This window comes from Neofelis nebulosa, chromosome 16 (genome assembly GCF_028018385.1).
Source record: "Neofelis nebulosa isolate mNeoNeb1 chromosome 16, mNeoNeb1.pri, whole genome shotgun sequence".
NCBI classification, from domain to species: Eukaryota; Metazoa; Chordata; class Mammalia; order Carnivora; family Felidae; genus Neofelis; species Neofelis nebulosa.
Genome location: NC_080797.1, coordinates 55887043 through 55909726, shown reverse-complemented (window position 1 = coordinate 55909726; position 22684 = coordinate 55887043). Strand labels below are relative to the sequence as shown.

The 22684-nt window shown below is 44.9% G+C and overlaps 1 protein-coding gene across 2 annotated transcripts; it reads right to left on the bottom strand.

The window, feature by feature from the left end:
• Window positions 1–3587: 3587 nt before the first annotated feature.
• On the bottom strand, window positions 3588–13731 carry LOC131497139 (C-C motif chemokine 15-like). 2 transcript variants are annotated; one of them, XM_058703166.1, is made up of 4 exons: window positions 13560–13731; window positions 10927–10974; window positions 10331–10442; window positions 3588–6032 (listed from the first exon to the last, which is right to left on the bottom strand). In XM_058703166.1, the coding sequence occupies exons 1-4, from the start codon at window positions 13633–13635 to the stop codon at window positions 5894–5896; spliced, it is 375 nt and encodes a 124-aa protein (XP_058559149.1). In that variant the 5' UTR covers window positions 13636–13731; the 3' UTR covers window positions 3588–5893. The 2 variants fall into 2 exon arrangements, with proteins under 2 accessions (XP_058559149.1, XP_058559150.1); XM_058703167.1 differs by lacking the exon at window positions 3588–6032 and adding an exon at window positions 9651–9930 and having other exon boundaries at window positions 13560–13722.
• Window positions 13732–22684: the final 8953 nt, after the last annotated feature.

Below are 22684 nucleotides of genomic sequence, written 5' to 3'. Positions count from 1 at the left end.
CTGGGTATAGAATTCTACACTGAGAGTATGAGAATTTTTTCTGGAGTGGAACTTTATTTGTGGTGACCTGATTTTTCCTCTCTCTCCAGATTTTTTGTTAGGTTAATAGTCTTTTTACTGGAAAAAAAAGACTAGCATTTATAATTTGGAATGGACGTAAATTGAATTTCTTGAACAGCAGTGATGATGATTGTGCCGAAGTCTATAGCCACAGCCCGCTTTGCTGGCTCCAAGTCATGGTTCAAAAGATTTCAAAAACAGAGTCCAAAGGTGCTTCCCTGGTAAAGGTTTCTTTTAAAAATTTGTGTGAATGGTGACAGCCTGACACCCATTTTGCTCTAGCACAATGTGGTCAATACTAAAGCAACACATGCAGCATGTCACCAGGATGTGTTTCATCATCACCATGGGTCAGGGCCCATGGAAGTACAAGAGGGCCATCCTACTAAGTGGGGCTATGTCTAGACAGTTTAGCCTTCACCCATATTTCTGCACAGCATCCTGAAGTGAACCAATTTTAAATGTTTGTTTTCAGTGAACCAGCTATGACAATTTATACTAACATATTGAACTAGAACCTATTTGAATAGATTTATAAATTTTCCTTCCTTCCTTCCTTCCTTCCTCCCTTCCTTCCTTCCTTCCTTCCTTCCTTCCTTCCTTCCTTCCTTCCTTCCTTCCTTCCTCCCTCCCTCCCTCCCTCCCACTCTCCTCTCCCTTAATTTAGGCTTCCTGTTCAGCATGGAGCCCAATTCAGGGCTTGAACTCATGGCCCTAAGATCAGGACCTGAGCTGAGATCCAGAGTTGGATGCTTAATCGACTGAACCACCCAGACACCCTTATTTTTCATTTTTAACACAAATGCCTGACTCTGCTCAGTTGTCAAGCAGCATGTATGAAAAACTGGCCAACCCAATGTATTAATCATTAACAAATGGAACTGCAAGGGCTCCTCCAAGTACTTTCATATTGTTAAGGTAGTACAAGTATTTATATTGTAAAACTGATGGGTAGATTGATCTTCAAAGGACAGGACCACCAACCAATACATGCAGATTTTTTGTGTGTGGACAGAAGGTACCTTTGATATTCAGTTTTGCTGTATGGAAACAGAACAAATAAATTAATGTTTTTTTTGGCAAGAGGTAAGTAAAAGATTCATTTTCTTCTAGAGGGGGAAAAGAAGTTGAAAGTAGATCTTCATTTGTAGTCCTCATCTGTATAAATTATTTATTTATTTATTTATTTTTAATGTTTATTCTTGAGAGAGAGTGCAAGTAGGGGAGGGGCAGAGAGGAGAACAGAGGATCAGATACTGGGTTCTGTGCTGAAAGCAGAGTCCAATGCAGTGCTTGAACCCACGAACTGTGAGATTGTGACCTGAGGCGAAGTTGGATGCTTAACCGACTGAGCCACCCAGGCACCCTTTGTATTTTTTTATTTTATAGAGAGGGTGCAAGTGGGGGAGAGAGGCAGAGGGAGAGAATCTTAAGCAGGCTCCATACTTAGCATGGAGCCCAACTCGGGGCTCAATCCCAAGACTCTGGGATCATGACCTGAGCCAAAAACAAAGTCAGATGCTCAACCAACTGAGCCGCCCAGGTGCCCTGTACAAAATCTTCATAGTTGTTTGTCCATCTCCATCAGTGTCTGGCTCTCTGATCATTTCACTGAATTCTTCATCTGTTAGTGTTTCTCTTAAGTTTGTCATGACATGACATAGTTCTGCCACACTGCTGTAACTATTGGCATCCTTGTCAAAGACTCGGAATACCTCATGAATTTCTTCTTTACTGTATGTGTCTTTCATTTCTTTTTATTTTTTTATTTTTTTTATTTTTGGGACAGAGAGAGACAGAGCATGAGCGGGGGAGGGGCAGAGAGAGAGGGAGACACAGAATCGGAAACAGGCTCCAGGCTCCGAGCCATCAGCCCAGAGCCCGACACGGGGCTCGAACTCACGGACCGCGAGATCGTGACCTGGCTGAAGTTGGACGCTTAACTGACTGCGCCACCCAGGCGCCCCTGTATCTTTCATTTCTAACCATCAGAGTAAAAAATCCTGGGAAGTCAAGGGTGCTGTTACCATCAGAATCCATCTCATTGATCATATCCTGCAATTTGGGTTCTGTTGGGCTCTGACCCAATGACCTCATGGTGGTTCTAAGTTCCTTTGTTGTGATGGTGCCATCACCGTCTTTGTCAAATAGGGAGAAAGCTTCCTTGAACTCAGCAATCTGTTCTTTGATCAGCTGATCAACCATGGTGAGAGCGGAGGATGGAAGAGCAGAGGGAGCCAGGGTGGCTGCCCTAGTGCAGGGGCTCTGACAGCAGGGGATGCCCCACTGCTGCTGCTAAGTTGTGGTGTGCACTCAATACTGAGTAAACCGGCTGTGCCTGTGAGGCTGCCAGCACCACTGCCCCTCTCTCTAGGAGATTTGAGGATTTCTTATTTATCCTTTTTTTAAAAATTTTATTACTTTTTGGCACAAGAAGATGATCCAGGCTCATCTTATACTTTGCCCTAGCTCTGGGAACCTGCCATTTCTCCAATGAGCCCTGGATTCCATTAGTGAAGGATGGTTTTGAAAACCCAGGATCTGGGTGCTTACGGTGCTCATTGCTATGGGAAGGGCATTACTTTTAGGTCTGAGCTCTTAGTGGACAAACTAGGAAATATATTGAAGTATATATGTGTAAATGTGTGTATAAACTTGTATCTATTTCTGTTATATCAATTTCACACATTTGTAGCAATTTCTACGTCATTGGTCTAGGTAAATGAAAAGCCAAAAATTTATACCAATACATTCAATTCCAAGTCAACACACAGGGTTTATTTTAATCTTCCCTTTTTAAGTTTCTCTCCCTACTTTAGTAGTGAGAAATCTGGCTCCCATTAACCTCACTATGTTTACTTTGAACTGTCCCCTGTATGTAACAAATCTTCTGGCCATACTGGCTGTGTCTTTTGTCCTGGTCATATTGGCCTCAAGCATGTGGGTCATGCCCTCTGCCCCTGCCCTAGCTGAGTCCTCAGGTGAGCCCCCTAGTTCACACTAAGAGAATGAATACATGAAGAAAAAAAAAAGAGAGAGAAAAGGGAATGAGCTATATATTACTTCTAAAATTTACACTGTGGTTCTAAAAGTAAAATAGTAAAAATATAGATGTTTCCATTTGCTATTTTATGCCTTGATGATTTCTATGCAGCTTTATTAAGTTTTTTTCAACTTTTAAGCACATTTTTTCTAGCTGCTATGCACAACTCCTAAGGTTTTTACTTTAAAAAATTCAACATTGGCTGTCAGACTTTTTTTTTAGCCATGTTTAAACTTTCCCCAGTTGTATATTTCTTAAAAAAAAATTTTTTTTAGAGGCACCTGGGTGGCTCAGGCGGTTAAGTGTCTGACTTCAGCTCAGGTCATGATCTCGCAGCTTGTGAGTTCCAGCCCTGCATCAGGCTCTGTGCTGACAGCTCAGAGCCTGGAGCCTGCTTCAGATTCTGTGTCTCCTCCTCTCTCTGCCCCTCCCATGATCATGCTCTGTCTCTCTCTGTCTCTCAGTAATAAATAAATGTTAAAAAAATTTTAAAAAATTTAACATTTATTTATATTTTAGAGAGACAGAGCACCAGTGGCAGGTGGGGGGGCAGAGCAAGAGGGAGACACAGAACCTGAAGCAGGCTCCAAGCTCTTAGCACAGAGCCTGATGTGGGGCTCGAACTCACAGACCGCAAGATCATGACCAGAGCCGAAGTTGGATGCTTAACTGACTGAGCCACCCAGGTGCCCCTACTTGTTTTATAATTAGACCGCTCTGATGAGTTTCATCATAAAAAAAAAAAATCAAATATCGACACAAGAACTGGCCCATTTTGTTGTTTGTTCTTTTTTTTTTTTTTTTTTAAGCTTATTTATTTATTTTGAGAGGGAGAGGCAGATAGGGAGAGAGAATTCCAAGCAGGCTCCAAGATGTCAGCACAAAGCCTGATGCGGGGCTCGATCTCATGAAACCGTGAGATCACGACCTAAGTGGAAATCAGCATTTGGACGCTTAACTGACTGAGCCACCCAGGTGCCCCTGTTGTTTGGTCTTGAGAAGACCATAAAGATTTATTTTTTCAACTCTTTGAAATTATTTTTTGGTTACTAACAAAACATGTACTTTTTATAAAAGTTGCAAACAGTGCTCAAGTGACAAAGTCAGAAGTGAGAATTCCTCTTCAAATTCCCATTCCTCCCTGTAGCATCAGGATTACCTGGGAACTTGTTAGAAACACTGATTTGGGGGTGGGGCATTCCATCCTCCTGAATTAGAATTTCTGGGAATAGGATGAGGAAACTGTGTTTTAACAAGCCCTCCAGATTATTATTTTGCATACTAAAGTTTCAGAAGGCCTGATGTGTAGTATAGCTTTGTAACTGGTGTGCTTATACAGTTGACCCTTGAACAACGTGAATTTGAACTGTGCAGATCTACTTACATGTGGGTTTTTTTCGGTACCGTACATATTATACATTAAATACGGTTCGGTACTGTACATATTTTCTATTTCTTATGATTTTTTAAACAACATTTTCTCTAGCTTACTTTATTATAAGAATACAGTATATGATACATATAACAAACAAAATATGTGTGAATCAACAGTTTATGTTCTCAGTCAGGCTTCGGGTCAGCAGTAGGCTATTGGTAGGAAAGTTTTGTAGAGTCAGAAGTTATACTTGGATGTTTGACTGCATGGAGGTCAGTGTCTCAAGACCTGCATTGTTCAAAGCGTCAGCCTTTGGGCTGCCTGTATGGGGCCTGAGGAGGTCTGAGCCCCAGGCTCATTGCTCCCAATATCAACAGCCTCATCATTTTAATCCAGTGTTGCATAAAGCTCAGAGATTTAGTGATGATGAATTATATATATGATTCTTGCACACAGATGTCATTGTTTATTCTTATTTTCAATCTTCTCTATATACTGAAATATTTTTGAAGGGCAGGAATCTAGCTTGTTTTGTTCTTGTGGTTTTCCTGATGACTACCACAACGTCGAACATGAAGTAGCCACTCAGTCATTGTTTGAGTGACAATAAACATCTGTTTCAGGAATCCAGAGAAAAGGAGATGGGTGCTCTGGCTGGGATAGTGAGGGAGGTTTTATGGTGACATCTACACTGAACCTTTCAGGCTGCACTGAGTTTAGCTGGGAAGAGTTGAGAGGAGGGGCAGAGGTGCCACAAGAAAACAAGGAAGCAAAAAAGGAACATGCTGTTTCTGAGGACTTGTGAAAATAGAGTATGTGAGTTTTATGTAATTGGCCTAGACATAGCATGCCATCGTCCCCTCCAAGACCCCAAAGACCAGAATGACCAGATGCTCGGTTAGAAAGGAACATCTCAGTGTCTATCCCTCATTTCTGTTCAGCTGCCATTGTCATGACCCAAAGCCTTGACTAGGAGACACTTGGTCCTCTGCCATCTGTACTGCTCTGTGGGTCTATGCTCTCCATTTCATTCTACTGAGCTAATGACTTGGCCAGCTAGAGAACCCGATGACATCACACACACACTCCTCCTGGGTGTAGCACAGTTTCAACCCAACAACTTTTTGAGATTTTTCAATGAGGATTCACTGAAGCCAAAAAGTTGCTGTTGTGATCATTCAGTCATTGATTCTAGGGCTCAGTGGGCTGGTGTTAACTCAAAGGTGCTGAATCCAAACAGAATACAGTGAAGTGAAGAGAGCAACAGGAGAGATCATAAATGAGTCAAAATATAAGCCGGAACCCTGAGCATCTGTGTTTGCCTCTTCCACCTCCCCAAGTCCCATGGAAATGGCAGAAGAAATATGAAAATGAAAATAAGTTTGTAGTAGCAGAGGAAATCAGAAAAGGTAACATCAGCTGACCGTAAGATGAGACATTTCTGTTCTATATAAAGGACATGTGTCAGCTTGATGGCAAAATAAGGAGGCTGAAAAACTTGTTTCATCATACAGGTGAAGGAGATCATTGACAGAACATCTTCTCAGTGGCACCCTAGGTAACACAAAGGGCAGAGTCAGTGGATGTTGGGAAAAGAAACTACGACTTTGCCAGTCCCCGTTTCAGGACAGATGGGTGTGGGATTTGCCCCAGGATAAAGCTACAAGTACAGTTCTCTAAGTAAAGAAGGATATCTGCTTTGGGAGTCTTCCAGAGAGGACGATGGGCCCAAGAGAGAACTGGGCAGTACCCAGGACAACCTCTGGTCAAAGACAAGAAAGAAGTCCCACTGCCCCACCCCCTAGAAACAAACCTCTCTGACAACCTCAGTGAAAGCCTGACCAGTCCCACTTCCTCCTCACCCACCCGAGCCAAGGCCCCCCATCATCGGAATCTGCATTAACAACCAGGGAACTAGGGATTTCCACTTAGGTTGAGAAAAGAGAAAGGCATCTCTGAAGGTGTGAAATTTACCAAGGCACAGGTCCACCAACTAACCTGCCTACCTTTCTTCCTGCACCTCCTAAAATGGTACCTTGAAGTGAGGTCCTTCCTAGGACCACCTGCATAAGAATCACCTGGAATGCTTGGTTAAATTGGGTACATCTGTGCCCTACCTCTTATTCTCCAGTCATCTTCTATCCACCCCTACTCCCAAATGATGGAGTAAAAGAAACTTTTCTACACTGAAGTCAAACCTTTAAAATGAGCTATTTTAGCAGAGAGGATAAGGTAAGACATAGTGTGAATGTGTATTTGATTGCTTTAGAGTGATAATAATTCCCAGCTTTAATCATTATCTCAGGGGCACCTGGGTGGCTCAGTAGGTTAATCATCTGACTCTTGGTTTCAGCTCAGGCCATGATCTCATAGTTTATCAGTACGAGTCCCGCATGGGGCTCTGCACCAACAGTGTGGAGGCTGCTTGGAATTCTCTGTCTTCCTCTCTCTCTGCCCTTCACATGCTTGCTCTCTCTCTCAGAAAAATAAATAAACTTAAAAAAATCATTGTCTCAGGTTTCTTCTTCTAATAGTGTTTATTATTACAAAGGATATTTGGTTGTCGATTAATTTTTTTTCCCTATAGCTTTTTATGGCAAATCACCCAAAAAGTAAGCATAGGTTTTAAACTTTTTTGGAATCAAAAACTGTTTTGTTGTTGTTTAGAATTCAGTGTTTTCTTCTGAATTTTGAGACAGTTGACCTAGATTTACGAATTACAAATATAAACATATATGCTTTAATGGATATGAATGTAAAATTGATATTCACTCCAACTTTGAATGTTTGTCTTAATGTCCTTTACCTTTAAAGAGGAAATCTTTTAGGAAGTTATATCTACTGAGAGAAAACATCCAAAATGTAGAAATAAGGCAGGAAAAGGATGACTGCAGACAGCTCCTCCAATGTCATTTGGAACATTGTCCAAAAGGCCCACCCCAGGGTTCCTAAATCTGCAGGGGGAATGTCCTCTTGAGTGATGTTCTACTTACTATTGATGGGGCCCCAGACTTTGTGAAATTACATTAACATGCAAATATTTATCTAGCACAAATGTAAATGATTTTTGTCTAGTAGATAAGATAATTCCCCAAATCACAGTTGTATTGTCTTACAGGATATTACCCTGTTTTTCCCTGACTTAACATTTTAGAATGCCATCCCCAGTTAATGATATAAGTCTCTGTTCCACAGATGACCTTTGGCTCCAATTTATGGTTCCCTCATTAAATAGGTTAAGTACAGAAGATGGCGGCGTAGGAGGACGCTGGGCTCACCGCGCGTCCTGCTAATCACTTAGATTCCACCTACACCTGCCTAAAGAACCCAGAAAACCGCCAGAGGATTAGCAGAACGGAGTCTCCGGAGCCAAGTGCAGACGAGAGGCCCACGGAAGAGGGTAGGAAGGGCGGCGAGGCGGTGCGCGCTCCAAGGACTGGCGGGAGGGAGCCGGGGCGGAGGGGCGGCTCGCCGGCCAAGCAGAGCCCCCGAGTCGGGCTGGCAAAAGCGGAGGGGCCGGACGGACTGTGTTCCCAAAGCAAGCGCGACTTGCAAGCGCGACTTAGTGTCTGGGAGGTCATAAGTGAACAGCTCTGCTCGGAAAGCGGGAAGGCTGGAGGACAAAGGGAGGGAGAGCTGCTGAGCCCCCGGACGGCAGAGCTCAGCTTGGTGGGGAACAAAGGCGCTCGCCAGCGCCATCTCCCCCGCCCATCCCCCAGCCAAAATCCCAAAGAGAACCAGTTCCTCCCAGGGAACTTGCTCGCTCCGCGCAAACACCCAACTCTGTGCTTCTGCGGAGCCAAACCTCCGGCAGCAGATCTGACTCCCTCCCGCTGCCACAGGGCCCCTCCTGAAGTGGATCACCTAAGGAGAAGCGAGCTAAGCCTGCCCCTCCTGCCCCCGTGCACCTTGCCTACCCACCCCAGCTAATACGCCAGATCCCCAGCACCACAAGCCTGGCAGTGTGCAAGTAGCCCAGACGGGCCACGCCACCCCACAGTGAATCCCGCCCCTAGGAGAGGGGAAGAGAAGGCACTCACCAGTCTGACTGTGGCCCCAGTGGTGGGCTGGGGGCAGACATCAGGTCGGACTGCGGCCCCGCCCACCAACTCCAGTTATACACCACAGCACGGGGGAAGTGCCCTGCAGGTCCTCACCGCTCCAGGGACTATCCAAAATGACCAAACGGAAGAATTCCCCTCCGAAGAATCTCCAGGAAATAACAACAGCTAATGAACTGATCAAAAAGGATTTAAATAATATAACAGAAAGTGAATTTAGAATAATAGTCATAAAATTAATCGCTGGGCTTGAAAACAGTATACAGGACAGCAGAGAATCTCTTGCTACAGAGATCAAGGGACTAAGGAACAGTCACGAGGAGCTGAAAAACGCTTTAAACGAAATGCAAAACAAAATGGAAACCACGACGGCTCGGATTGAAGAGGCAGAGGAGAGAATAGGTGAACTAGAAGATAAAGTTATGGAGAAAGAGGAAGCTGAAAGAAAGAGAGATAAAAAAATCCAGGAGTATGAGGGGAAAATTAGAGAACTAAGTGATACACTAAAAAGAAATAATATACGCATAATTGGTATCCCAGAGGAGGAAGAGAGAGGGAAAGGTGCTGAAGGGGTACTTGAAGAAATTATAGCTGAGAACTTCCCTGAACTGGGGAAGGAAAAAGGCATTGAAATCCAAGAGGCACAGAGAACTCCCTTCAGACGTAACTTGAATCGATCTTCTGCACGACATATCATAGTGAAACTGGCAAAATACAAGGATAAAGAGAAAATTCTGAAAGCAGCAAGGGATAAACGTGCCCTCACATATAAAGGGAGACCTATAAGACTCGTGACTGATCTCTCCTTTGAAACTTGGCAGGCCAGAAAGGCTTGGCACGATATCTTCAGTGTGCTAAACAGAAAAAATATGCAGCCCAGAATCCTTTATCCAGCAAGTCTGTCATTTAGAATAGAAGGAGAGATAAAGGTCTTCCCAAACAAATAAATAGGTTAAGTACATTTTGGACACATATTCAATCTATGTTTGAATGAGTTTGAATGTTTTTAGCTTTTAAAAAATTCTCTTATGTTTCATTTCAAAAAAGAACGCAGAATCCAGTTTTCAGCAATTCCTATAGTTTGTTTTTCCTCTTAAAGTTCAAGGAAAGCTACATTGGATACTCTTTATTAATGCATTGCTTTTTATAACCAGAGCAGAAAGAACAGTAATTGTTGCTTTTTAAAAAAATAGGCCAAGAAAATCCCAGGAGGTAGTTGGGACAGGAGAAGTGGAAATAGGGGTGGCTGGCACCTAGTATCCCTTCTCCTCAAGCAAGCTTCCTTTTTCTCAGGTCTGTATCATTAGTTCGACTTCAGGGACCTCACGCAATTCTGAACTCCCAAATCAAAGGGGTTGGCACAGACACGCTGCCCCTTCTTGGTGAGGAAGCTGGGGAGCAAGGTGGAGAAAAATTACAAACTAAGGGGGGTTCAGCAAATAGGGATGGGGAGCCCCATCCTCCCTGGCCCTGGGATCCCTCACTCAGCCCAGCCTGTCCTTTTCTTTCTCTGCTGCAGGGGCTCAGGGCACTTCCTCTCTGAGACCCTGCCTCTGCTGAGATGCCTTAGTGACTCATGGGAGTCTCCTTGGGCAGCCTTTCTTCTGTTCTCTCCTTCTGTCTCCAGCCTCCCTCTTCAGGAACATCTCATACCTGATGCCCTGCAGGATCCTAATTAGGACACGTGCCTATCATGACCTGGCAGGATCCATAGGGTGGGTGGGACTTTTCTAGATACCTGTCCATCAGGTCCTCCCCTCCCAAGACATGGCTGGTGAGCTTGGTGCTTACATGACAGCTGGCTGGGAGCACCCGCTGCTTGTTTCATAGTAATCTTTCATGAATCCACATCGGATTTTCCGTGGAGTGTATTGGGTGCAGCAGTCAGAGGGATGGTGAAGGCCTGCAGCAAGGGGAAAGGGTCATTTAGGGACTGGGTCTCTTTTTGAGGAAGACTAGATCCTTTTCCCCTTTCCTCCAAAGTCCTGGGGAGGTTGAGAAGGCACAGGACTTCAAAGGGAACCTTCTCTTCCTCGGCCAGCACTTGCTTCCCTCTCCTCGGGGCTGAGCTATGTGTCTGGGGGCACCCAGGCAGGGCCACAACAGGGCCATGACCATTTCTGAAAGAAGAAGAAACTTCTGATGCCTGCAGGAGGCATTAGAGATCACCTGCTGTCCCAGGGGATCCAACTCAGGAGACAGCTGGGCGGAATAGAGGTCACCCCTAAAATTCTATCCCAATCTTCCTTGGGATGTTCGCCACCTTCAGGATCTTTCCCCCCTTGCCCCCAACCCCCACCTCGTAAATGAGGTGTTTTGAAGCCACCGAGCAGACCTGTGCAGCTGCTGCTTTTAAACACAAGCTATAATATAACATATACTTTTACCTTGCAGATGTATCGAGGTTTCATGAGGACGTATTGCCACCATGGGTTCTATTTGGGAGAAACAAGGGAAGAGAAGTCACAGAGGCAGCATTGCCCCAGTATCTCCACCAGTCTCATTCCTCAGCCCCGTCCCCTGGTAGAGAGGTGATGATGCTGGACCACTGGACACTGTCTGGGTTCTAGGTCTGCCTCAGGGCCCATTGTCTCTCTTAGGGCCCTGAGATGTTTCAGGAAACTCTTGAAATTGTTTGGGATGTGAAATCATCCTGTTGACTTTGAAATACAAAAAGCAAACCGAGGGGCGCCTGGGTGGCTCAGTTGGTTAAGCAGCCGACTTCGGCTCAGGTCATGATCTCGCGGTCTGTGAGTTCGAGCCCCGCGTTGGGCTCTGTGCTGACAGCTCAGAGCCTGGAGCCTGTTTCAGATTCTGTGTCTCCCTCTCTCTGACCCTCCCCCATTCATGCTCTGTCTCTCTCTGTCTCAAAAATAAACAAACGTTAAAAAAAATTTCAAAAAGCAAACCGTAAATCCCATATGAATAAATCAGTTGAATTAGCTACATAATGTGATACAGCCCACAATACTTTCTGTATATTTCCGGAATCCACAGGGCTCAGGAAGCAGAAACATTTTTTATTAACTGATTTGGTGGCACAGTGCCACCCAGGGTGAAGAGAAGCTATTTATAATCTTTATTTATCCCATTAGCATAAATATTTGTACGTGTTTGCTGCAAAAGTACTACTATGTTTGATTGAAGTACACTTCCCCAGCTCTGCCAGGGATGTTAAGTAATGTCCAGGTATATGTTGCCTTTTAAAAAATGATACTTACTGCATTGCAAATGTGAAATATACATAATAAACATTTATAATTTTAAGCATTTTTAAAAGTGCACAGTTCAGTGGCATTAAGCATATTCACATATTGTGCAACCATGACCGCAATCCATCCACAGAATGGTTTTCATCTTGCAAAACTGAAACTCCTTACTATGAAGCAATAACTCCCATTTTTCCTCCCCCTGAGCCCCAGGCCACTACCATTCTTTCTGTTCCTGAATTTGACTACTTTGAGTACCTCGTATGAGTGGAGTCATACAGTATTTGTCCTTTTGTGACTGGTATATCTCACTTAACATAATGTCTTCAATGTTCATCCATTTTTTAGCCTTTATAAGGCTGAATAATGTTTCATTGTATGTATATACCCCATTAAAAAAATCTCTTCATTTGTTGACGGACACTTGGGCTGCTCTTACCTTTTGACTGTAATGAATAATGCTGTTATTAGCATGGGTTTACACATATCTCTTCATGTACCTGCTTCCAGTTCTTTTGGGTATAATTTCAGAGTGGAATTGCTACATCATATTCTATTACTACTTAATTTATTTTTATTTTAAAAGTTTATTTATTTTGAGAAGGAGAGAGCATGTGAGCAGGGAGGTGCAGAGAGAGAGAGAGAGAGAGAGAGGGAGAGAAAGACCGAGAGAGAGAGACAGACAGACAGACAGAATCCCAAGCAAGTTTCATGCTGTCAGAGCAGAGCCCGACTGGGGGCTCAATCTCCTGAACCGTGAGATCATGACCTGAGCCAAAACCAACAATTGGATGCTCAACCAACTGAGCCACCCAGGTGCCCCTATATTACCTTTTTAAAAATGGAATAATTCTGCATTCCAAAACACATCCAGCGCCAAAGTTTTCGATTAGGGATTGTGGACCTGCATTATGCTAACTAGTCAAACCCAACTACACTTTTAGCTTATTTCTTATATAGTTACATATGAATTCTATTCAAGGAGGCATGCACTGAGGCATGCATGAATTCTGTTTAAGGAGGTATACTTGATATGTTTGCTATGAGGTGTGTGGTGCTTGCAAAATAAAATCTTCAGTGGCCTTGTCTTTCCATAGCAGCCTCCTAACTAGCTCAGACCCTCATTCTACCACTTAATAGTTGTGTAATCTTGAGCAAGTTGTCTAAATTTCTTATGCCTCAGTTTTCTCAACTGTAAAATCAGAATAATGATAATAATATATGCAAAACTATACAAGTTGTCGATAGTCTACCCCACAGGGTTGTTAGGGGGATCTAATGTATTAAGTCCATAAGACACTTAGAACAGTGCCTGCTTGCATATAGGAAGCACTAGATAGTTATTTGTTAAATACATAGAATGGTTAGGTGACTTGGGTGAGTCACTTTTCTGGCTTGTCCCATTTCCTCTTCAAAATGATAGTTTTACACTAGATGGTATGTAATCCTTCTAACATTGTAGAATTCTATGCTTCTTTCTACAAATTTACAATTTTACTACACTTCTTTTGATTTAGCACTTAACCACCCTAGTTCAGCTAAGAGAAGGTATCAAATAATTCTGGTCATGAAAAGGGAGAGGATTATTTCCCTTAGGGGGACCAGTCATTTGTACAGTTTTTCCCAGAGACCAAAGGCTGCAGAGGGAGGTCCACACCCTACTGCTGCTGCTTTTAAACAAGTGGCAAATTCACATCTGCATCTGGGACAGGGAGCAGTCACAGGAGGACAAAGGTGTCCTTTTGTGTCTCCTCTCCAGATTGCAAGTTACCATGGAGCTTATCACCAGTGAGAAGGCTCACTGAACTCACCATGAAGGGCCTGGACCTGGGATCCAAAGGCAGTAGCAACAATGAGGAAGGGGAAGGCAGCTGCGAAGACCTTCATTTTCCCAGTGGAAGGTGAAGCTGGTCTGGGGACTCCTGGCACTGTGCTCTCTGATTCCCTGGGATCCCAGTTCTGCTCTTGTTTTTATAAGAGAGGAGGATCAGGAAGTCACAGGGCAGAGGGTCAGAATTCTATTCTTTGGTTATACAATAGACAACATTCTATTTCTGAAAAACGGAACAAGGCTAAGAATGCAATAGGAAGTAGAGGGCAAAGGTGCCTTCATGCTTTCCCAACTGCCCAGTGGATACAGGCACAGAGAGTGACTATTTCATGAAGGACTCTTCCTCCAGGAAATTCATTTCATCCTTGATGTTGCAGTGTTTTCCTCAAGAGTTAAGTACCTTCAAGTGGGCAAATAGTTGGTAAACTGGTCATGAGATTCCTTATGCAGACTCCTGATCCTTGACCCTTCTCTTTGTTTCATGCCCCATATCCAAGCCATTCATGAACACTGTTGATTCTACTTTCAAAAACACATCCAGAATCTCATTATTCCTCAGCACCTCCTCTCTCTCCACCTGGTCCAGGCTACCCTTGTCTCTCACAGAGATTCTTGCAAAAGCTTCCAACTTGTCTCTTTAATGACTTTATGCCCTTCAGGTCATTCTCAGCAATGCAGCTGTAGTGACCCTGTTAAAATATCAATCAACTCTGGTATCTTGTTCAAAACCCTCCAATGGCTTTACAAAAAAAAGAAAAGTGTTTATTTACTTTTGAGAGAGAGAGAGAGAGAGAGAGAGAGAGGCAGAGAGAGGGGGAGACAGAATCCTATGCAGGCTTCTCACTGTCAGCACAGAGCCCAATGTGGGGCTCAAACCCAAGAACTGTGAGATCATGAACTGAGCCCAGACCAGGAGTTAGACACTTAACTGACTGAGTCATCCTGGTGCCTCCTGTTTTTTAAAAAAGTGTTTATACTTTATTTATTTAGTTTTTAATGTTTATTTTTGAGAGAGAGAGCCTCCAATGGCTTTTTGATCCCACTCAGTGTAAACCCCAATCCTTTTAATAATCTGCAAGCTCCTGTGTGATATGTAGTTTGTAGTCGTGACCCAGTGTGAGAAGAGAGATGATTCATTTTCAGAAATACCAAATAAGAGCTGTGCTGTCTTGTTAAAATAGGTTTATAACCTATTGGAAATATGTACGAACCCTACCCCCCGCCTCCAACAATGGAGTCTCACACCCTTAGACACTTCACTTCCTGGTTCTTCTTCCCCTCTCCATTTCACAGGCTTATTTTCATGGGCTTTGCAATGAGCATGTGCCAAAGAACTGAAGTCTCTGTGTCACCTCACGGAATGTGCATTTGTTCCAATCAGACTACTTTTTGCCTTACATGGGCATAGGCAACTTTGGGTAAGGATGTAGCCTCTGTATACTCAGCCAATGAGGAGCCAGGAGAGGGACTTGCATGCTAGGAGATAAATTGCCTGCTGTAACCGCCCCTGGTGTGCCTATCCATCAGACACCGGCTCTTGCAAGAACATTGATTAAAGCCTTGCTTCACTGTGCTCTGAGTCTCTGTGTCCCTCCTTTGATTGGGTCAGTGGGCTTATTTCTCACACCCAGGCAGCCCCAGGTTGGCACACAAGCATTGGCTCTTTTGGATGATGAAACTGAGAGGTGAGAGGCAGAGGATTAGGAGTGAAACCTCCCTTCAGCTATCCTCCTCATGGAATCCTGTAAACTTCTAGATTAGGGCCAGTCTCCTTTCTGAGGGATTGTCCTCTATTCCCCAGGACCCCAGACAGTGTCTTCCTCAGTGATTCGTGTGCCCCTCAGCTGACTCCCCTCTTCATCTTCTCCCTCCCAGACTCAGGCCCTCTCTACCCACTGGGATAGGCACCCACACCCATCTCCCTGTGGGTCCAGCCCAGGCCAGAAGGCTACAGCCTCTCCCTGTGTCTGTATACTTGGCAGGTGTTCAGAAGTCTACGCCTCCCCCTGGAAAGTACCCACTCAAGCCTTGCTGGCTTCTTATCACCACGGAAGGTTAACTGCTTCAAGGCAGAAAGGACAGGTCTTAAAAGAACGTGTCACAGACCATGTGGGATTTTCTGAGAGACAGAAGAGAGACCATAGGTGCAACCTTTGCTTCTGCCTAGAGAAGGGTGGTGTGAGGCTGGGCCATGTCCACTAGGAGACCTGGACCTGCTTCTCTGTTTGTGACAGCATAGGGATGGAGGAAGGAGGAGGCAGCAGCATACCATGGAGAGGGGATGGCCTGGCCCACTTCTGGATGCCTATTCCTCCTTCTATTTTTAAGTTTATCTTTATCTTTTTTTTTTAACTTTGTTTATTTTTGAGAGACAGAGACAGAGAGAGAGAACCAGAGGGGGAGGTGCAGAGCGGGTGGTGGAAAGATCTGAACTGGGCTCTGTGCTGACAGCAGAGAGCCCCATGTGGGGCTCGAGCTCATGAGAACTGTGAGATCATGATCTGAGCTGAAGTCGGATGCTCAACCAACTGAGCCACCCAGGAGCCCCTAAATTAATCTTTTTCTAATACCTCTCTTCCTTCTGTACTAACCCCTCCTGTCCACTCCTTCCCTCAGACCCTCCCAAAGGCTGGACTATGCCTCTGTGGGCACCCAGGGCAGGCCACAACAGGGCAGACCTGTCCTCCATGCACAAGGAAGCAGTCACTACCATTTCCCAATCCCTCCAGGCCTCAGGAAGATGCTGGGTTGGAAAGGGGAGGTTTGTCTGTATCCACCCAGCACAGCAGAGCATTCACCGTGAAGCAGGAAGACCAGGTTTGTCTTTGTTTCTGCTTCTGAAAGCTGTGTGGCCCTAGAGAGGACACTTACCCTTGGTGGGCCTCTGTCCTTGAAACGGTGAATCACACCAGATGGGGCATTGCATTGGGTATCAGGTGTTGGTCCATGTCTATTGACATAACTAATTGCTAAAATTCCCAACCTTTGCACAATACAGGCAGATGTTACCAGTATTACCCTGTTACAAAGGGCCTGATGAGCCTTTGGAAGTGTAAATGGCTCATGGAAGGTCACAAGCTGGTCAGTGACAGAGCATCCAGAATGGAAGCTCCCTGAAAGCATGTTTGGAAAATGGGTGGCACAGAAGACGCTCTGAACGAAATCATTGACCAGGTGTATAAACAAATGAATGATTGCTTGATCAATGAATAAGCCAGGAACCTAAATCTGTCTGACTCTAAAGCCTATAATTGTCCTCTCATGTCTTATCTATACAGTAGTAGTTACTTTAACAATAGTTGCCATTTGTTAATTCCTTACTATGGGCAGGGATATAACTAGGGTGTGGTGAGTGGAGCGCTGGTTTTGGGCACAAAAGAGGGCACCAAGAAAACTCGATACATCAAGATAACTAATATTAAAACATTTTAATGTTTGTTTATTTTTGAGAGAGAGACAGAGTGCACGCGGGGAAGGGGCAGAGAGAGAGAGAGAGAGAGAGAGAGGGAGACACAGAATCTGAAGCAGGCTCCAGGCTCCTAGCTGTCAGCACGGAGCCCAACGCGGGGCTTGAACCCACGAACTGTGAGATCCTGATATAAGCCAAACCCAAGAGTCGAATGTGTAACCGACTGAGCCACGCCAGTGCCCCGAGATAAATAATATTTTAATAAGATATTTTAAAAATGAATATGCCAAAGAATCCACAGCGAATACAAAATCAAAGTTTTGAATAAAGACAGGATTATTAACAGTGCTGTGCTACAGCACACTGGAACCTGAAGCAAAAGAAAAATTAGTGGGAGCTTCCTGTTAGAATATTCACCCACCCATCCATCCATTAACAGACTGAGACACCCAGGCTCAGTATTAACTAAGTGCCCACTGTGTGTTCAGCCTTCTGCTTGGCACCAAGAATACCACGGAGGGCCAAAAGATCATGTCCCTGTTCTCCTGGAGACCTATGTTAAATAAATAATCACACAAATAGACATATACTTACACATTGTAATAAGCAACACTTTGAAAGGAATATATTGCTTCTCTAAGAAGAGAACTTATGAACTGAGAACTAAAAAATGAGCAATGTTAACTAGGTTGAAAAGCAAGGAAAAGAGAAATACAAGTAAGGGAAATAGTTTATGCAGAGGTCCTGAGGTGCAAAGTCCTAGCATATGTCAAGGACTGAGTATGGCTGCGGAAAGGAGTACCTGATGGGGCTGGAGAGGCAGACTGGTGTTAGATTGCACAGGGCAAATAGGCCATGTTGTGGATATGAGGTTTATTCTGAGGCCAGTGGGAAGATTTTGGTGTGTTTTAGGCAGAGAAAGCACGATGGGTTTTACACTTCGGTGAGCTCACTCTGATAGTCTGTGAAGAATGGGTTCAGGGTGAACAAACCAGTGACAAGGCCATTGCTGTCACAGTCCTCCAGTGGGAAATGATCAGGGGTGGGCTCAGTTGCATCCATGGGAATAGACAGGACAGGGTCTCTTAATGATGGGGGATACTGGGTGGGACCCCTACCTCATTGCCAAAATCAGCTGGGGGTTGGGGACCAGATAGATGCTTCTTATGTGATGAGGAGGTCTGGAGGAGGAGTGGTTCCACATTCCTGGAGAGGCAAGATCCATGTCTCTGTTCCCTCGGAGCTCATCACGCAGATACCTAATGGGAACAGCCACTCTCAGCTGCGGCTTTGTACTCCACAAATCTAAGTGCCTTTTCTCCCTCCTGTGACCCTGCTGTCCTCTGTCCCAGGTGGGCCAGGTGGCAATGGGCTGTCTGTAGGATTACAAGTCTCAGGTTTCTATTAGCATCCCGGACTGCCTTCCTGCCTTCCCAAGCCCTATTCCCTATTTGGCCCTGAAACATCAGACCCTTACCTGTGCCCAAGAGCTTACTGGCCCATTCTCCCCTGCCCTCCCTTCCATCCTTGCTGGAAAGCTTGGGTGGCCCCAAATCCCAGAAGCCACTAGCTGTTCCACACCTCGTGTCTGATTCCTGAGTTTTGGTTTTGGCTTTTCAAAACCTGTTAAAGCCTTGGTTAGTCATTCACACTTCAGTATGAAAAGAGACCCTGAGAGCTGATTTTAGGATGGCACCTGAGGAGAATACAATTGAGAACACTGAGCAACTAAGGACTGGGGGGCAGTGGGGATGCCCTAAAGAGGCCTAATGAGGGAAGCTGAGGGACACAGAGACAGATTCTACTGGTTTCCTGATTTTCCCCTTTACCATATTGGCAACTTCCCTCCTCTTTCCAAAAGACATGTGGAAAAATATGGTAAATATCACTCATATGGGCACAATACCACCTTGATACAGATCGCAAAGAAGGTTCATTGTAACTTTTTAACCTTTGAACTCACATTGAAAGTATCAAAGTTGGGAGGGGGTGGAAAGGGGTAAAAGAAGGTTTCAAGAGGCTGTGTGGTAATGCAGTAAATTCTACTTCTCACAGGGCAGGCTGGAAGTGTTTTTTTCTCTACACCTAATGTTAGAAAGAGGGGCTTCAACCAGGTGACTCAGCAGTTTGCAGGATGCAGTGAACAGCTGTCTGACTCAGGTCTAGAAAATTTGACGGAAGAGAGATGGTCTGGCCAGCTGCTTTGAGGGTGGTACAGAGGGAGAGCTGTGGCATTGGATGGTTTTCTCAGGGCAAGGAGTGTGGGTTTCCCATGGGCTAGGCAGGCATAAGCCTTGAGCCAGAGGAGGGGCCAGTGCAGGTCATCTGAGGTCCTGTCCAAGGGGACCACCTGGAAGGAAGAACAGCCGTCTGCAGGGAGAAGGAGTTAACACTGTCTTTCTCAGGGCTGACAGGTACCAGCTGTAAGTGGGTGGGTGGTGGGCATTGTAAGAGAAAGGGTCAGCTTCAAATTCCTGCCAAGTCCAGAGCGCCACAGCTAGATGTCCAGGACAGACCAATCAAGTAGGAACTTTCTAGTTCCCCTCACTTCATTTCTATTGAGTTAAAATTTACCCTTTTAAATCCAGTGGTTTTTATTCACAGGGTCATGAAACCATCACCACTAATTCCTGGACATTTTAATTGCCACTCTTGGGAATAAAAACTTGTTCTCTACCGACTTAGGTCTGGTGATCAGGAGTCTGTGACCTAATTGACAAAAGACAGATTATCAGGTGGAAAAGTTTATTGCACCCGTGGGAGTGCTGTATCTAGAGAGAAGCTCCCCCACACAGCTAGGGATAAATGTTTATATACCAGCTGAAGGCGGAGGGGAAGGTTAGTGCTTCTAGGGATGGAAGGTTCTGATGAGGCTCATTTACACAGGTTTTAAAAAATTTTTATTAAAAAAATTTTTTTAAGTTTACTTATTTTTGAGAGAGAGCAAGCAGGGGAGGGGCAGAGAGAGAGAGAGAGAGAATCCCAAGCAGGCTCTGAGCTGTCAGTGCAGAGCCCATTGTGAGGCTTGAACTCATAAACTGTGAGATCATGACCTGAGCCAAAACCAAGAGTCAGATGCATAATGGACTGAGCCACCCAGTGCCCCTCCACAGTTTTTTTTTTTTTTTTTTAATGACCTTGGAGGTGGGGTTGGTGGCAGCTGACTCTGATAAAGGTCCGCTTTATTCAGTAAGGGACATTCAGATAAGATTCTTCCTGTGTCTGTTGTAGCTCAGATGTTTTCACTTTGAAATAGTCTTTATACCATTTCTGGTGGATCACTGGTCCCTTCGTCCCCCCAAATAAACCCTAGGCCCATTAGCACTCACCTTCATTTTCCCCTCCCCACAGCTCCTGGCAACCACTAATCTAACTTTCTGTCTCCAGAGATTTTCCTGTTCTGGGCATCTGATATAAATGGGGCCATACAAGGCCTCACCTTTTCTATCTTCCAGCAGGGGAAGAACAAGGGCTGGGTGGGGAAAGCCCTCCGGTCCTGACTACAGGCTTTCTGCCTGCAAGATGCTCACTGAGGTGAGATTGATGTGGAACTTTCTTTACATGGGACTTTAAATTTTATTCATTTATTTATATTGACACTGTGTTTTGTGACTTAAGAGACTGCAGAATGGTTGGTCTTATTTGAGAGCAACTAGGAAAATCATGGGGACTGCCGTGAGTTTTATCCAGGAGCTGAGGACAGACTAGCCCTTGGAATTCAAGACTGAGCAAGAGGCTGCTGTGTAGTTTGCTCCCCAAAGTTGTCCCCATTCACGGTATCCGTGACACATGCACAGAGGCTCTGATCTATGTATATCATGGAACATCTGGGAGAGAGACTGATGCCAAATGCTTCCCAGTGGTTCACAGGTACCTCCTCATGGGCTGCTCCTGGGAAGCCCCTTCAAGGTCCCTGAGACCCTTCTTTGGGCTCACGTGGGCCTCAGCACCACCTAAACACCCTTAAGCAGACCTGTCCGCTTCTCACCAACATTTCCTTACCGCACCTCCTTTCCCCCTATATTTGCCACAGCACTTCCTGTCTTTGGATCCCTGGAGGTTCAAAGAGGAACAAGAGTCCCAGACTCACCAGCCCCATCCCTGCCTGGGAAATTGGTGTTTCCTGACTTTTTGATAATTGTGTCCTTCCAGTTACATAAACCTCAAGATACGTGGTCAGATGATTGCTTTTGCTTTACTGCAAAGCTGTAGAGCAAAAGCCAAACCCCAGGATCTAGAGAGGAGCGATGAGTTTGAATCTTAGACTCTGGGCCTTTTCCCTTGACAACGAGGCAAGATTCACAGGGGGAGGAGGACTCTTATAGAATAGACTCCCCTGCCTCCCGAGTTAGAAAGAGTATGGTGACTCTCTGGACACACAGAGGGCAATAGTGCACAGTCCCTGCACCTGGTTTAACTTTAGTTGGGGTTGGAATTTACAAAATGTCCTTGAATGCCATATTGGCAGTGAGGGACAGGTGACAAGGGAATAGCATTCCTCCAGAATGTCGATTCCAAAGCTCAAAACTAACGTTACTAACTTGTTTTGCTACAAGTGTCATTGAACCTCTCTGAATGAGCTTCCACAACCTGTGAAAAGGAGCTTGATGATTTCTCTCCGATTTGGTAGTTTTGTCTTGTTGGAATAAATGTATAGTCCTAGGATGGGGTCGCTCCTGCCCGCTGTGCCACCTCGGCAAACCAACTAGCCTGTTCCTGGAAATGCTGCGCTAATGCAGAACGCCCACTAAGCCTGTCCCACGCCGAGCCAACTGTGGTAAGGTAACTACTTCCCCATGCACCAAGCCTTTCCCTGTACTTCCCCCAGGGCCTCTCTCCCTGAACATTGTCGGGAGAACAGCCGGAGAAGGAGCCTTTCCATTGCCTTATTCACAGGAGGCTCCACTCTGCTCACGGTGCTTCTTAGCCCTGTCTCAGCCCTCTAGAGCCTCACATAAGGAGCCGAGAAGCTGCCGGATGTGAAAGAACAATTCTGTGGCTCCAACCACTGATTTTGGAGACCATAACACAGTTTAAGTTATAGCAGTGATGAGAGAAATAATTTTTTCAGGACACAAAGAATCTTCTTTACTTCAACTTTTTATTTATTTATTTATTTATTTTTAAAGTTTATTTTGAGACAGAGACAGCACGAGTAGGGGAAAGGAGAGAGAGAGAGAGGAGAGAGAGAGAGAGAGAGAGAGGATCCTTGATGGGGGCTCGAACCCACGAACTGTGAGATCATGACCTGAGCCAAAATGAAACCAAGAGCTGGATGCTCAACTGACTGAATCATCCAGGCACCCCTATTTTATTTTTTAAAAATGTTTATTTATTTATTTTGAGAGAGAGAGAGAGAGAGCAAGGGAGGGGCAGAGGGAGAGGGAGAGAGAATCTCAAGCAGGCTCCAAGCTGTCAGCACAGAGCCCAATGTGGGGCTCTATGTTACCAACCATAAGATCATGACCTGAGCCAAAATCAAGAGTTGGACACTTAACCAACTGAGCCACCCAGGCGCCCCTTAACTTTTTATTTTAAAATGAATTTAGACTTACATAGAAATCGCAAAAACAGTACAGAGAGTTCCTGTGCAACCTTCCCCCAGCTCCACCCAGTGACATTTACCAAACTTTAGTACAACCACCAGAACTAGGAGATTGACAGTAGAATGGTATTATTAACTAAAGAGATCTTAT